The following is a 15,801-nucleotide window of genomic DNA, read 5'->3' as shown; positions in this document are numbered from 1 at the left end:
GGAGTTTAATGTCAGACTCAAAGAAGCTTCTACACTGAAAGAAATCAGAAGCAATCAGCTCATCAAGATAAGTTATTTTTCGTTTTTCCATTTGTCCTCGGTGCACATGCGTCACTTGGCCCTTATTCACGTCTGTTTTCTCCACTTGGTCACTTTCCTTTAGACCGCATTCCTTCGTCTATCATGCTCCACTTCTCAGTGCAGTGGTCACCTTGCTCACTCAGCTTTCCTTCCTTATTCAGTTGGTCTCTTCCTGAGACGTCCTCTGGTCCGGTGCCTTGTATGTCACAGCGGATTCAGCGTGTAACGTCCCACTCACTGTTGAACAGAGCAGTGGCAGGTGGGCTCGCCAGGCTCAGTCGCTTCCTCCCCCTCCTGCTGCCCCCCCACTCTCTCTCTCTCTCTCCCTCTCTCGCTCTCTCTCTCTCTCTCTCTTCCCCACTTGGTCCTCATCTCCATCCACTTTTATTCATTTCTGTGTATGGGGAAAAGAGGCAGAGCATGGATTCTTTTGGTCCCTTTATCCTACTAATACTTATGTTTTTCCAGTGGACAGCTGCTCCCACTGCCGGTAAGGTCCCAATTTACATAGAAATAAACGCCATGTGAGGGTTTTTGGCGCGGATTTTGGTGTTTGGGTTGATTGTTTGGGAGTTTCAGAGCAGGCTTAACTCGAGGAGTTGCCGTTTTAAGTAGAAGAAACAGTTGGATTAGGAAAGTAATCATGATGCTGCAAAGGGAATACAACTCACAGTTTAGTGTGTCACTTGGCTGATAATTTAATTTTAGATCAGTAGAGTTCAGGCTTTGAGTCTAGAAATATTGCCACTATACAGAATTTTCAAAATGAACTTTTCATTTTTATTCATTTGTTGTTGTTTCTTTCAGGGGAAGTCACCTGGACCTATTCTGGTAAGTTCTGCTTTTCTTTCATTGAGCAAAATAGTTTTGAGGTAATGTCAGCATGGCAAAGGTCTCGAAGCGAGTGATGGAAATCACAAAAGATGCAGAAACATAACTCAGCGTACGTCCAGCAAATGTTAAACTCTGGTGCAGAACTTCACAACAAGAAAAGCTCAATCCTAAAATCTCAGATAGTTTTAGTCATGTTTAAGACATAATCTGAACAATATCAAGTCCACATATATAAAAATCAGAAAAGGATAGTTTAGAACTATCTGAATGAAACAACTTCTAAACAGACTTTTTGTAATAAACTTTATACAGCCGGTTAGACTTTAATCTGTAATACATTCAAACCATCAGAAAAAGCTTTTATAACTTTAGATTTGTGTCTTTTTCCTCTGATATTTCCCTCCACTCTCCCCCTGCTTTCCTCCCTTTCCCACTTTCTCTGTATTAGTTACAGTTCAACAAGCTGGCATGAGCACAACAGTCACACAGAAATGATGAAGGGGTGGGGGTGACAGGAAAAAAAAAGCAAGAAATAGAGGGTGAAAGGGAGAGGGTGCGAGAGAGAGGCAGGTGCACAAGGACGTGTGTGCGTGTGCATGTGTGTGTGTGTGTGTGTGTGTGTGTGTGTGTTGGGCCGAGATAGGGAGATGGGACGGGATGCAGCAAAAGCATACCAAATCGCGCACTGTATTGTTGCAGTGCACAATAACCTATGTGTTGATTGTGTTGTTGATGCACACTGAGCTGACTATGCTGTGGACAATGACATTGTGGGAATGAATGGGGCTCACAGATTTTCACCCCCTGCATGTATTCAGGAGGGCCACACTGAGATGTATAGTACATGCAGAATGCACAGCAAACCTTCGAGGCCGTGCCTGGAACCATTTGGTATCTAGACATGTCTGCTGAGGTTTTATTACAAAGCACAGATAGGCGTGTGCGTTGTGCAGCAGCATCTGGTGTAATCTATTGGCGAACATTCTTGGTTTTTCGTGATCAGGGTAGTCATTGTTGGCAGGTGTAGGTAGTAGTCTGTGATGCAGTGACTGAAACGCCGCTTACTCAGGAAGTGAAGAGCAACTGATTACCAATATGAAATGAGTAGTGGGATCATCAACACAGTTGTGGAGCAGCAGAGGTGATGCCTCACTCTCTGTCAGGTGCAGGTGATTTAAAAGAGCACAAATCAAACCCATGGTTTGAAGGGTGAGTAAAATAACTCTTGTTTAGTTGGCAAGGAGTGTCTCATAAGTCCTGAAGTAACTCCAGTCAGTTCTCATGACACACATACACACAGGGGATCATGAACAAGCAGTCACAAACATTAGCTTCTCTTTCAGTACCAGTTTGAAGTCATATCGTTTTATTCGGTAGTTGTTTTTTTTTTCTGCACACCTGTTTTCATTAGTGCATACATCCACTCATAGCAAGAAGTGCAAACAGCCAGATTACAGAACATTTTCCTTCAACTTCGACTACTTTCCTTCAACTACAATAATATTACAATGTGCCCACAATTCATACAGGGAGACAACAGGAACTTATACTTTCCTTTCTCAAGTACCTACCTTCTCCTAATTTCCAGTAACTATTGCAGTGACTTCATGACATTTTAGAAGAATAACTACAAACTGTAATGAAGTTCAAATTTTTAGCAACTTTCAAACCATTGACGGGTGTGCTCGGTGGACACTGCTTTGCATCATGTGGCAACTACTGAGCACAAGTCAGTTTTGTTTAAACTCGCGTTTTGTTGCACAGCAGAATTATGTGGGGTGAAATGTTTTTCTTCCTCAGCAGATCAGCAGCGTTGGAGGAAAAGTCAGTGGTTCACCTCTTTATGCGCTGTCAGTGAATGAAACTGCATGCGAGTCTTTGTTCGTGGCTGCATTCAGGACGCAAATAGCATGCTAGGAGAGGTAAACCGGGTGCAGAGGGTCAGAAATTTCGGCCTCTGGTCGCCATGGAGACCTCCATGACAACCAGTGGCGGGACGGCGGGACTCACTTTTGAAGTTGGGTCGTGGTGCGGGGCTTTGCAGCGGAGAGCAGCGAGGGGTTTGTGGGTAGGGGGCAGATTAGAGGTGCAAGGTGGGGGTTTTACATGCGGTGGCATGTGTTTACATCACTCACGTAAAGTTTTTCTACTCAATCTGTGTGAATGTGGGGAAGAAAGACTTGACTAAGGGAGACACTGTGCCTCCACTTCTCACTGGACTATAGAAGAAGCTGCTTATTTTAATGAAATGTGAACGTTGCAACAGAAAAAACAGAAAATCCACAGATTACAAACGTGTTACTGTAAGATCTGGACTGAAAACATGGCTGGAAATGCTACATTTCTCGATGAGAAGCCTGTCAGGAGTAGTGTGGCCGTTTTCTAAAGCATTCCTCTCTTTGCAATTGAAATTCGGGTTCCTGGACTCACTTGTCACTCTTGTTTTCACCCAGGGCTTTTTTTTTTTCTAACTTTCTTTTATCATGTAATCGACCAGACGGGTCTTTCTTTTCGTCCGGTGAACACAGCCCTGATAACTCTCCTCTCCCCATCTACCTTCTGTCCGCCTTTAAGATACAGTGTTTAACGTTTTGATATTTCTTAGTGTGCAGGTTTGAACAAAATCTTAAATGTTCATGAAATAAAGTGAAAGTTTTCAAAAAGAAACCTCATTCTGCTGTATGAGTGTCAGAATACTGGCAGCTTTGTGAGCCAGATTGAAGCAAGAGGCTTTATGTAGATCCAAAATAGAATAGAATGGAATAGAATAGAATGGAATAGAATAGAATAGAATAGAATAGAATAGAATAGAATAGAATAGAATAGAATAGAATAGAATAGAATAAAACTGTCTGCAATAGATAATTATTTCAATAACATCCACAACTACAAACATTGACCATCAATAACACATTTGATTTCATGTCCTTTTTAACCTACTGAGAAAAACAAAGTGCAAGAATGTGAGACGGTTGAGTATCATTTTCTCTCAGCTTATCTTCTTCTCTCTCCTGTGACAAAAAACTCCTCTTCCCACTTCACATTTCTTAAATTCTGTTTCGTCAGTTCTGGATTTCTGTGTAGTCACCGTGGAAACACTGAATCACTGAAAAAAATGCTGAGATAGAAAAAAAAAACATTTGTTGGAAATGCTGGTGACAGATTATTGTTTGTGAATTACGGTACAATAAGAAGAGGAGCACCAAAAGAGGAAATTGAAAGAGTAATGAAAACACGGATTCAAGTTCATGAAGTGTACTTGAATGCAAGTGAAATTACGGCTGTAAAAAAAAAAGAAAAAAAAAGGAAAGAAAAGTCGAGGAACAGCAAAAGCGTCTTCTCTAAAGAAATACACAAAATAGGAGTTATTTTTTAATTATTATCATATTCAGTTGTACTTTTCATAATTCACTTCACTTCACCCGAGCAGATCCTAAACTGCACTGAGGTCTTTGATAACCCTGTGGTCGTTTCCGGAGTGAACTGAAGCCAAATCAGTTCTGTGAGAAAACAACTTAGATTAAAATGTATTCATAACTGTGGGCATACTCAGTTGTGTGTGTGTGAAAGTAGAATTACATAGATTGCATAGTGGTTAGCACTCTCGCCTCACAGTGAAAAGGCCGGGGTTCAAATTCCTGATGTCCCTTTCTGCGAGGAGTTTGCATGTTCTCCCTGCGTGTGAGTGGGTTTCCTCTGGGTACTCTGGTTTTCTCCCACAGTCCAAAAACATGCGAGAGGTTACATGGTGACCCTAAAGTTCTCCACGGAGTGAGTGTGAGTGTGTGGTTGTCTGTTTCTGTGGGCTTGTGGTATAGAAGCTGGACGGATGGATAAACATTTATATAAAACATACCACTAAAATGTGTTGCATCAATAACAGTATATTATCAATATTATCAATAAGGCAAAAGAAACCCCAAAAAAATCATGAAAAATAAGAAGAACAAGATGTAATTTATGCTGTAATATAAATGAAAGACATTACTGCAATCAAATGTTTCTTTTTTTTAGGTTTCTTGGACATACGTTTTTTCAAGTGTGTTGATTCCATCACCTTTCTTGGGAAAGTGACTAGATTAGTTAACTTTCACATTTCTTCTGTTTTTATTGAAATTATTAATTGTGAATACATGCCAACCACAGAAACCATGATGGAGTAGTTCTACTAAACACTGGGAGACATTCTGCTGTCATGTTTTGGCTCTTTGAATTAGGTAAAGCATGGCTTCCTTCCCTCAGTGAGCTTTATTTGTGTGTAACATCTGGGAATGTGAAAAACAAATAAATGAAACCCACATTCAACGAGTGCATGATTCCCTTTTCAAGCATACGCCCAATTCTTAATGTATCCATTTTTTAAATTGACTGAATGGTGAATTCAGTGTGCTTTGGGTACTTCAGTCATTTAGACCCTCATGTAAAACACATTATTTCCAATCCAAAAGAACAGAGACATGTCAGTTAGAACAACGTGTTTCAGGATTACCTTATTGTGTCTGCAGTGACACGAGAAATATTGGACCCCACTGCTATTCCGGAAAAGCAAGGGTATCAGTGAGTCAGCTGAGAAAACGTGCAACCTCTTCGCTGCTGAAGTAACATTTTCCACCAAAACCATCGTCTCTGTCAGGAAACATCCATGCTGAACACTTCAGATCTGATTTGCCCTGAGAAGCAGCAGGCTTTTCCAAAAATGAGTCTGAAGATAAACAACATGCAGGGTAATATTTCAGCTCTTTCCACAGATTTATCAAATGAAGTACAACGTTAAAACAATTTGTGCTATTTCTTGACTGCAACAAAATTCAAAAAGGTAATACGATAAATGGAAAAGTAGGACCGGATTTTGGGGAAATTTCTTGAATTTTGCACGATATTGAGACAGGCTGCAATATTACTGATCAGGTTTTTCAGATTTGTTTCCCCCATAGGAGTTGCACATTACTTACATATAAAGTAAAGAGAAACAAAGTTCATATTTAAAGATCTTACTTTGTTTTCCTGACATGTGGTTTCAGTGGGTTAGAAGGTATTTTGAGGACATGAAATCAAACGTGCTGATTGATGGTCAGTGTTTGTAGCTGTGCATGTTTTTGAAAAGTATTATTCATCCCAGACATTGTTCACTTCGCTGCTCTCGGGCTGTGAAGCCATAGAGGAGTAATTGTCCTGCTTAATTAGGCGGCGATCAATGGAGGCTTTTCACCGAATGGCGGCGAGCCGGTGGTCTGTGTGATTGGGTGACATCACCGCTTGTGTCTCTCCTTTGTCGAAGGGTTGGTCGGTCAGTCCGAGTGGTCGGAGTATTTCCCCGAATGCGGCGGCACCTCCCAGTCCCCGGTCGACGTGACGACCACCAAAACCCGATACAACCCCGATCTGAAGGCCGTGACCCCGCTGGGCTACAGTCAGCACGGCAACCGGCCCTTTTCCCTGCACAACAACGGACACACAGGTAACTATGGCAGCCCGCTCCCAACAAAACCCCTCGGCTGTGTGTTTTAGCAGCGCTGTGGTGGAGCTGTTGACAGTGCACTCAAGTGTAACCTGGCAGCTCTCCTTCAAGGCCCTGTAATCACATCCACTGAAAAAAAATTGTCCACTTTGAGACCAAAGGCGCAATTTCATCATCAAGTTTGGCTGAAATCGAAGGGAAAACTCAGCAGTTTTCTTTCACGTCTCTGCCTGTCAGTGGTGATTGAGCTGCCGGAGTGGATGGGGCTGAGAGGGCTGCCGTGGCTCTTCACAGCAGTGCAGCTGCACCTTCACTGGGGCAGCGGCGGCCCGAGCCACGGGGGCAGCGAACACACCATCAACGGGCAGAGTGCAGACGCAGAGGTACGGCGAAACACACTCCGCTCTGAACCGCAAATAGGGAAGGCTCGGTCTGAAACACATTTTCATTCAAATACTGATCAGAGCGTGAATCATCCCAGTTTAAAGAAAACAACAGTAACAAGACACAAGCAGTGAGTTTTCACAGGTAACTGTGAAGATATGAGAACTTAAAAATGTTTATAATAAAACTGTGATTATGAAAAATTTCCAGCATTTTAAAACTATATTGGCAATAAGTATGCCTAACTACATAATAAAATATGAAAAAAAATATCTTGAAATATTTTTCAATTTTTAATTTTGGATAAATACATTTACATTCAAACTGACAAGTCGACACAAAGCTGTGCGAAAACACTGATCTTTTCTCTTTTTGTGCTCATGATTTCAGACAAAGTGTTCTTTGATAATAGTAGCTGCAGGGAGATCCAGATCTTCTTTACTGCAGTATTGATATGAAAAGCATGCACAGACTGATTGGCTGGTTTTCTAAATGAAATAGTTTTTAAAAAGCCTTCAGAGCTAGTATTCTAGTATTTCACTGAGTAAGTAACTGCTGGTTGTGTCAGGATATTTTACATGGGAAGATCTAATTGTTCCAGACTTGATGATCGTCTTCAACATATAAACAATACTAAGTTATGAGAGGCAGAAAATAACAACGCAGCTCATTAAATTAGTGTATATTTAAAAAAAATATATATAGCTCTATTGACAGTTGTACAGTGTGGAATTTTTATTTTTTGAGATGCACCTGTTTACTGCAGATTATTCAAAAAAGAGAGAAACATTTTGACCTCCCTTTACTTTCATCTGTTCATACAAGAGCAGCGCTCAGGAAAGATGGCCGCAAAACATGAAGAGATTACCAAACACGTATTATTGGATTCCTTTTTCAGTCTGCGCAAGAATGTGAGACTGTCGAGTATCATTTTAGTCTGTGAGATTTCAGTGAAAACATTGAATCACTGACAAAATGCTGAAGGGAAAAACCGTTTTCTGGAAATGCTGGTGACAGGTTATTGTTTGTGAAATACTATATTTTTTTTAAGAAGGCACTTTTTTTTGCCAAATTACACTGTATAGCCACAGAAAATTATAATGTGGACTTCAGAAGGTTATCTAATTGAGATTTTTTTTAATGCCATAAATGATGTTTATATTTTTCAGTTTAATGCTTTTCAACAGATTCATTTATTTATTTTGGTTTTTGTAATATAAATGGCCCATAGTTAAATTCACTCTTTTCTTGAAGTATTTGAATAAGCACCGATCTCACTCTGAAATTAAAATGAGCAATTTTGAGTATTTATATTATGAAGGGTAAAATATAGTTACAACAATGTAATCTACTGTTAAGCTTCCACCAAGCAGCACCACCTTTATCTTGCCAATAAGTGAGTGAGTCAGAAAGCACAAGTAGCCACAGAAATACCCCAGCAAGCTTCTTAATTACAGTAAAAGTAGTATTACTAATTTGATGCTTCGACTCTTGATTAAGAAAAGCTGATTGAAGTTTTCAGAGACGATATGACAAAGAGTGAAAGTTCTCTGTCTCTGCACCTGGTTTCCTGTCCGGCTCTGCTTCAGGGATGGGTGGCTGATGTGAGCAAAGCTCCAATCACGCAGATCTGATTCGAGCAAGACCGGGAAAAAGGACAAATATGACTAAAAAAGAAGGAAACCCGTCATGCATGAGTGCATCTCTTACATAATGAGACAATTAGGCACCTTCTCGTTAGTCTCATGACTCAGAGAAAAGCTGAGTTTGCATGTAATCTCCTGTCTGTCGCTCTCTCCCTCTTTACTTCTGATGAACCGCTGGCCGTCAGGGTGAAAGTTCAGCACAAGCTTCTCTGCCTGTCTCACGTGCTCCTCCTCTTCCTCCTCCTCCTCCTCCTCCTCCTCTTCCTCCCTGCAGCTTCATGTGGTGCACTACAACTCAGAGCTTTACCCCAACATGTCTGCAGCCATGACCCAGAGGGACGGCCTGGCCGTTTTAGGGATTCTCATTGTGGTAATCAAACTCTGTTCAGCTGTAGCTGAGGTGCTCGGATAAACTGCAGAAATATTTAGTTGTGCTTTCTCAGACAGGTGAGGAGACAAACCCGGGATTTGACAATATCTTAAACTACCTGAGCCGTATCAGACATGCAGGTAACCCGGATTCTTACTGACACAGTTTTTAATGTCTTTACATTTTATTTAAAATGAAGTTGACCATAAACAATAACTGTCTGGCTTTATGCAAGTATTTACAACGAAAGCATTCACAAAGAAATGTCTATTTCTTACTCAGTTCTTCGTCTCGTGTGTGAGTGAGCCTCCTGTTCCTCTCTTTTCATTCACTCTCAGATCAGAAGGCGTTCATTCCTGCCTTCGATGTCCAGTCTCTGCTCCCCAAGGATCTGGGACGCTACTATCGGTATAACGGCTCCCTGACGACACCCCCCTGCTACCAGAGCGTCATCTGGACGCTGTTCCGCGAAAGAGTCCAAATCTCTAAGGCTCAGGTCTGTTTGAAAACACCGACCAGCTCAAAAGAACCAGTGCATCTTATATCAGTGTGTGATCCAGACAAATTCAGCCTGAAATCTGTCATAAATCAAAAATACAGGTGACAGAATCCTCTTAAAAAGAAGAAGAAAAAAAAAACCCGAATATGCATAAACAATATTTATTTATTCTACCATGAAATCAGCAAGCGTGTGTTCCCAGCTCCAGTTGGAGACACATGAAGGGGGGCTGCTTGAACTCAGCCTCCACTCATTTAGTGCCTTTTCAAGAAACATGCAGCGTATTTTAGTTCTGTCAAGATCATGCTGTCACGTCGATTTTACATTTAATTTAGATTTTTAAATGGATGTGACTATAAATGTGTCTATTTCTCTATGTTTGCTCTGTTTTGGACTGGTAAATTGAAGGATTTCACATTTAATAGAAATTATTAAATTAAAACTGAACTGATCAATGCCTCAGACTGACTTTAGGGTGCAGAGCCGAGCACAGATTTACTCCGATGAAAAAGTAGAGAAATACACATAATACTATTTTAAAGTGATCTTACAATTTAATTGATATCTATATATTTAAATCACTGTTCCTAATTTGGAATATTTTAAAATCAGAAAATATGAGGAGGGTATGGATATACTGCTTGACTAATTATTAAGCAAAAAATACAACATTCAACATTTTTTTTTAAATTTAAATTCATGAAGGTTTTTACAATATTATGAACAACCTCAGAAGAATTGTGACAGAAAATTAAAAAAAGCACAAAAGCCTCAAAGATCTGAATATACTATCTATATGTGTTCTAAATGATCCAGGTAGGAATCGTCATGGCTTGGAAAATTATTTTTCTGAAACAAATGGCTTCATCAGTTTCTGCAGTTCCCTTGAGCAGTTTACCCCACCAGCCTCGTCAAGGGAGCAACATGACCCTGACCAGGAGATGAAAACTCTTCCGAGACATAAAACCATGTCCAGTTGACTCTATCCACCGGCTCTGAGATCCACAGCAGGTGTGCTGTCTGTCTGAACAAAGTGCGTACTTTAAATATAAATCTATAAATGGATCAGTGACATGTGAGCCGGGCCTGAGGTCAGAGGTTAACAGGTTTGAATCCCACCGCATGACCCTCGCTCCCAGGGTGACGGCTCACTGATCCGAGCATGTGTAGTTAAGGTTAACGCTGAATAGGATGGCTTCAACGCAGAGAGTGTGAGCTGGAAGTTTCACCTGCCACCGAACTGGCCACACCGATTAATAAAGCGATCACAATAAAGTAATAAAACGTATCAGTAATTGTTTCCATTCACGATAAAAAGTAATCACCCCACTGTGAGGTCTTGTAGAATAACCTGCTGGAATAATTACTTGCTTCAAATTATTAACTATTCAATACGATTACCTGTGTTGTTCAGCTATTTTGCTTCAGAGTCAATTTAACAATGAAAGGAATAAGAAAGTGTTTTCTGCAGCCTCTTGTGTCTTTCTCTCTCATTATGCTGGATATTGTGTTATTACCTCCTCTCTGACTGTGTAGGTTTGCAATATGTCGCAGGAGGAGACATGACCGGACATAGAAAGAAGACATTTGTGGGACAAAGTAGTATTAGTGAGCATAATTTCTTCCATATAATTATTGAGAAGCAAAACAGGTATTGGAGAACTATCATTTATATCTAATTTAATACAAGGACAAACGGGACGCTCCAGAATGAGCCATAACGCCAGCAGCAGTGTGACAGGTCAGCGGGCTGGATTTAACCCTCTTGCCGGACAGTTTGACCTGCGGGTGACACAGTTCACGCCCCTCGTGTTTCAGGTTGACCATAAAGTCTAAGAATAGTCCAGCTCTATCTGACCACGTTCTGTATTGTTCTGCCCTTGGCACTGAGCAAATGAATTATTGTTTCTGTGTTCAATATTTGTCTGATCCTCAGTTAGAATCTGCCAGCAGCCTTCCTTCTTATTTATCTATTCATGTTGCTATATGTGGACATTCGGATGCTCATAGCTCTCTATAAGTCCTCCTGTGTTTTCCATGTCTCTGCTCCAGCTGCTGAAGATGGAGACGATCCTTTATTCCAGTAAAAGTGACGAACCCGACAGGATGCTGCTGCAGGACAACTACCGCACGACGCAGCCGCTCAACCACCGAGTGGTCTTCACCTCCTTCTCTGCAGGTCAGCTGGAGAGAGTTAATTCGTCGCCCAAAAACAAACACACCTCTCTGTTGTCGACCGCTGGCATGATCGATAGGCGCGCGCCGGATAAGCGGACAGAATATCTGTACTCAGACGGTTTATTTTTGTTCTGGCCGTGGGTGTAACATATGATTAGAGCACTATTAGAGGTTATTCTTTAAAGATTGAGTAAAGGTCACAGCCAATCTGTTTTGAGCTCCGGTATTGTTCCCCATCAGCACGCCCACACCGGCGGACTGTGATGCCAACCTGCTGCTCGGAATACAATCCACAATCACATGCCGGTGGGTGGCCGATTGGCCGGAGCTGGCAATTAGTACAATGCATGTCGAGATAGCAAAGTGGAATGTAGGAATTTTAACAATTGCTGGTGACCGTCTGAGAAAGAGCCTTAGGAAGAGAGAGCAAGAGCGAGAGAGAGAGAGAGAGAGAGAGAGAGAGGGGAACACAGCGGAAGGCTAGAAAATCAAGGAGAGCTGTGTTTGTTTGCGAGCTGATTAGAGAAAAGGATTTACAAAAAACCAAACACTGACTCCATTGTTGTCACACGAGTCGACCGGAGAACAGGGGAGAGGAAAAACCGACGGGAGAGAGAAGTGAAAGAGGGAGACAGAGTGTTGGACAAAGACAAAGGGGAAAGAATTTGTGTGAAGTGCTCATTGTGGCGAGTGACTGAACTGGAAGGCCTCTGATATCAGCGCTGCTGTCAAACGCCAAGCAGAAATAACACTTTCAAACAGCTGATCTGCAGATTCAGCTGAGATAAACCAACCAATCACCATCATCTGTGCATCTAGTCTGATTGGTCTAATATATTTCTTTGTTTTTCGTAGAATCGGGGAAGGAGCTCTCCTCTGGTAAGACTGCTGGTTGAGAATAATTCAACCTATCCGCTAAAGCTCCACCCTTCCTGTAATGTTTTCATCTGTTAAAGAGACACAATTTAACAAAAACAAAAAAAAGCCTACAAGCTTCTGTAGGGCTGTTGAGCCAAACAGGCTCAGGTTTGGGTGTGTGGAGTATAATGACTGATACATTTCCGTCTGCAAGCAGCTCTGCTGCTGAAATCAAAGTGTCCATTGGCACAAACAGAAGCCCAGGCTGCCAGCCACATGTGTTACATCCAAATCACTCCCCAGAAACAAACACAATGAACAAGCACTTGACTGGCCACCTCATGCAGCAACAGTCTGATGCATTCAAAGAAATGCATAGATACAGAGATTTACTTCCAATTAATAACTTTTTGTTATGCAAAAAAAAAAAAAGAACTATGGATCAATTCATTAAAAACTAAAACATTGAATGCATGTGCATCTGGTGTTTGCAGCTCTGCCTCTTATCAGCGTGACTCTCCCTGCAGGTGAAGTCACGGCCATCGTGGTCGGGGTGATGTGCGGCTGCGTCGGCCTGGCAGTCATCATTCGCTTCATCGTGAAGACGATACGGTAGGAGGGGTTCACGCCGCCTCACTCGCTCACTTCACCGTGTGCTCCTTCCTGTGCTGAAGCCACTTGGAGAGGAAAAAAAAAAAAAACCAAAACATCCTGCCCAGCAGCAGAAGACCGGTGGCGGCGTTACTGTGGAAGAATTCAGCTGCTTCTCACTGCTTCTCCTCTCTCTCGGCAGATTTTTTAAACTCCTTCACCTCGAAACAGTCGTGGTAAACAGGTGGCTTACCTGATCTCACTACTGACACGAATGCCCAGCTCGCACTCAACAACTGTGATTTTTCTTCTCGCGCTTCAAAGATATCCTCAGTGCTCATCTTGTTACACTCAAACTCAGGGATTTTATGTACAGAAGTAGAAAAAACACGATATTTAAAGATATCATCACACCAGTGTTGTACTGCCAGTGTCATCTGCAGAAACACTGGCAGCGTGCCACGAACAAAGAAATCAGGCACAGACTGTAGTGTTGGGAATGTACAAGTCATGAAAACTCCTTATTTGACAGGATAAATTTGATGCAGAACTGTTAGAAATCAAAGGAGATGCAGCAGCTGACATGAAAAACCCTCATGTTAAAAATTTGTGCATTTATGGAACATTACAATATACACGTGCTTCTCAAAATACAATAATAAATCAATTTAAACAGTGAAATTAAATTTTAAAATATTTCATATTCATCAATAGAATACTTTTTTCTTTGCTTGTATTTTTTTGGGTTATATATGTTTCATTCTTTATATTTAAACCCTTTAAATTATGACAACCAAAAAAAATCTAAATATTTCAAAATATTAAAATACCGTATTTCAAGAGATTAAATGCGTTTTTTTCTATTTGGAGTACAGTATGCATGTTCTCCCCTGTGTGTGTGTGTGTGTGTGTGTGTCTGTGTGTGTGTGTTCTCTCCAGGTACTCCGATACCAATTAACTTTACTATTTTTTTTTTTTACAAGCACCTGCAAAATTTTCTCTGAAATGCTAAAGAAATGTGGCACTTATGATAATTTCACCCTCAAATCTGAAACATTTGACAGTCTTGAGTAGAAATGTCAGTAAGTGCATCATGATAATCCCTTTCAGAATATTTCTCAATGAAAAGCTGAAACACTTTAAAGATCAGCACCGAGGATAATCTGACCGTCTGGCCTCCGCTGCAGTAACACGCCTGTTTCCCAAATGATTCGTTTGTGCTTTCTCTCATAATTACCTCTGGCTAATGGAAGTGTGTGGTGGGCTTTTCTCGAGGCCCGCCTGTATGTGATTTAACCTCTCCACTGCTTTGGTTGGTGTTTCTCAATCTTCCTGATTTTTTATTGTTGTTTTTTAAAATTTGTGTGTCAAAGTTTCGTCCTGATTCGGTCGTGTGATTCTGTCTTCTCATCTCGTGACAGTTCTACTTCTAGCTGGGACGTCCTGCACAATAACCGGCCCGCTCCCATGCCAAGGTTCCACCTTCAAAATCATGACCTCCAACACCGAATCGTAGAATTAGAGCACTGATCACGTCTCTCTCACCCAGTCGTTCACCTTCACTTATCCCTGGACTAGTTTAACACCCCTCCCAGATTATTCATGCTTATAGAAATTCCACATTCTGCCCTGAATAATTGCATCGTTCCCACAATTGTTGCCAGTGTTCCAGAAATGATTTAACATTAGTGCATACTAAGAGGAGTAATACTTTAATCCCAAAGCTTCAGGTGGTGTTGTTAGTCTACTAATGCGTGTAATTCTCACTGGATGTATACGTTGCAGCATCATTAAAGCTGGGAATTTATTTGTGTACGCTTAGCCAATTATACACATATATTTAGTCATATGAAGAATTTGTCATGATATTTAAAGTGAATTTTATTCTTAATAAGTAACTTTGAGCTAATGGCAAAGCTGATATGATGATGATGTGTCGCTGCTTCACCGGGTTCACCATTTCACAGCCATTATTGATGAAAATAAAAAACTCTTGTAGAAAAATGATACATCCAAATATAGCATCCAATAATTGTTGAGACGGCAATATGGAATATGTCATAGGTTACAAAGTGAAAGTCAGAAAGACTGAATATTCTAATTTCATCTACTTCTTGATAAATTCAGGTAAAAAAAAAAAATCAATCATTTGAGTCATGGCTCAATTCTGATATTCGAAGCTGTGGTTAAACCACATTTCCTCCCATGTGCTTGAGTACATCACACACATCAACACGAGTGAGAAAGAAAAAAAAAGGGGCATTTTGCACTAGAAAACAGTGGTTTCCCACCTGTTTCCTCCACAGGCTCAAAAAAAAAAGCCTGCAGACCTCTTCTTCAAGCTCTGATTTGCGAAAACATTATTATGAAGCCAAACAGTGTCGGCCATGTTTGTTAGCACCTCACTGTTGTTTTCTTGGACACGAGCCCCGGCCAGGTTGGGAACCACCGTTTTAACACACACTTGTTCTGGAGCGTCCATCACTGTTCTACTAATCAGCGGTAACTTTTGTATGCTGATATCACGCTGTTGTTTTCCATTCAGACTGTTTGTTTTAACCAGAGCGCCCTCTTCTGGGCAATATAACAAACTTCTCTGACAGAAAACTTGACTCCTGGCTCCACGTCTTTGCTGCACGTGTTCTGACTCAGTGCCACGATGTTTCCCGTTGCTGTTTCAGACTAAAGGAGCCGGAGAAGGAGAAGGAGAAAAAACAGGACGTGGCCCTGAACTCCACCTCAGCAGCTGAGAAGAAGGAGGAGCCTTCGCCGTCCCCTCAGAGCGAGCCGTAGCCCACAGCTCCGTCCACCTCAGTCCAGACACTCAGACCTCGTCACCCCCCCCCCCCTCCCCGTCAGTGATAGAAACACTGACCATGTCTCCACAGAGGACAGAAAGCAG

General features: G+C 41.4%; 1 protein-coding gene across 6 annotated transcripts; it reads left to right on the top strand.

Moving 5' to 3' along the window:
- Positions 1-456: 456 nt before the first annotated feature.
- ca14 (carbonic anhydrase XIV) lies at positions 457-15,736 on the top strand. 6 transcript variants are annotated; one of them, XM_030102465.1, is made up of 13 exons: positions 457-571; positions 889-912; positions 6,194-6,373; positions 6,611-6,756; positions 8,678-8,773; positions 8,847-8,913; positions 9,112-9,269; positions 11,325-11,451; positions 12,306-12,329; positions 12,836-12,920; positions 13,102-13,143; positions 14,321-14,374; positions 15,581-15,736. In XM_030102465.1, exons 1-13 carry the CDS (start codon positions 502-504, stop codon positions 15,690-15,692), a joined length of 1,185 nt encoding a protein of 394 aa, XP_029958325.1. In that variant the 5' UTR covers positions 457-501; the 3' UTR covers positions 15,693-15,736. The 6 variants fall into 6 exon arrangements, with proteins under 6 accessions (XP_029958325.1, XP_029958326.1, XP_029958329.1 ...); XM_030102466.1 differs by lacking the exon at positions 13,102-13,143; XM_030102469.1 differs by lacking the exon at positions 14,321-14,374 and having other exon boundaries at positions 13,102-13,135.
- The last annotated feature ends 65 nt before the right edge of the window (positions 15,737-15,801 follow it).

This window comes from Salarias fasciatus, chromosome 11, assembly GCF_902148845.1.
Source record: "Salarias fasciatus chromosome 11, fSalaFa1.1, whole genome shotgun sequence".
Classification (NCBI taxonomy): domain Eukaryota; kingdom Metazoa; phylum Chordata; class Actinopteri; order Blenniiformes; family Blenniidae; genus Salarias; species Salarias fasciatus.
The sequence above is the reverse complement of the archived record's forward strand: the minus strand, read 5'-3'. Positions and strand labels throughout refer to the sequence as shown.

Coding starts and splice junctions, on each gene's coding strand:
- ca14 (XM_030102465.1), top strand. CDS start 502: ATGGATTCTTTTGGTCCCTTTATCCTACTAATACTTATGTTTTTCCAG. Junction 572..888: donor GACAGCTGCTCCCACTGCCG/GTAAGGTCCCAA, acceptor TGTTTCTTTCAG/GGGAAGTCACCTGGACCTAT. Junction 9,270..11,324: donor TCCAAATCTCTAAGGCTCAG/GTCTGTTTGAAA, acceptor TCTCTGCTCCAG/CTGCTGAAGATGGAGACGAT.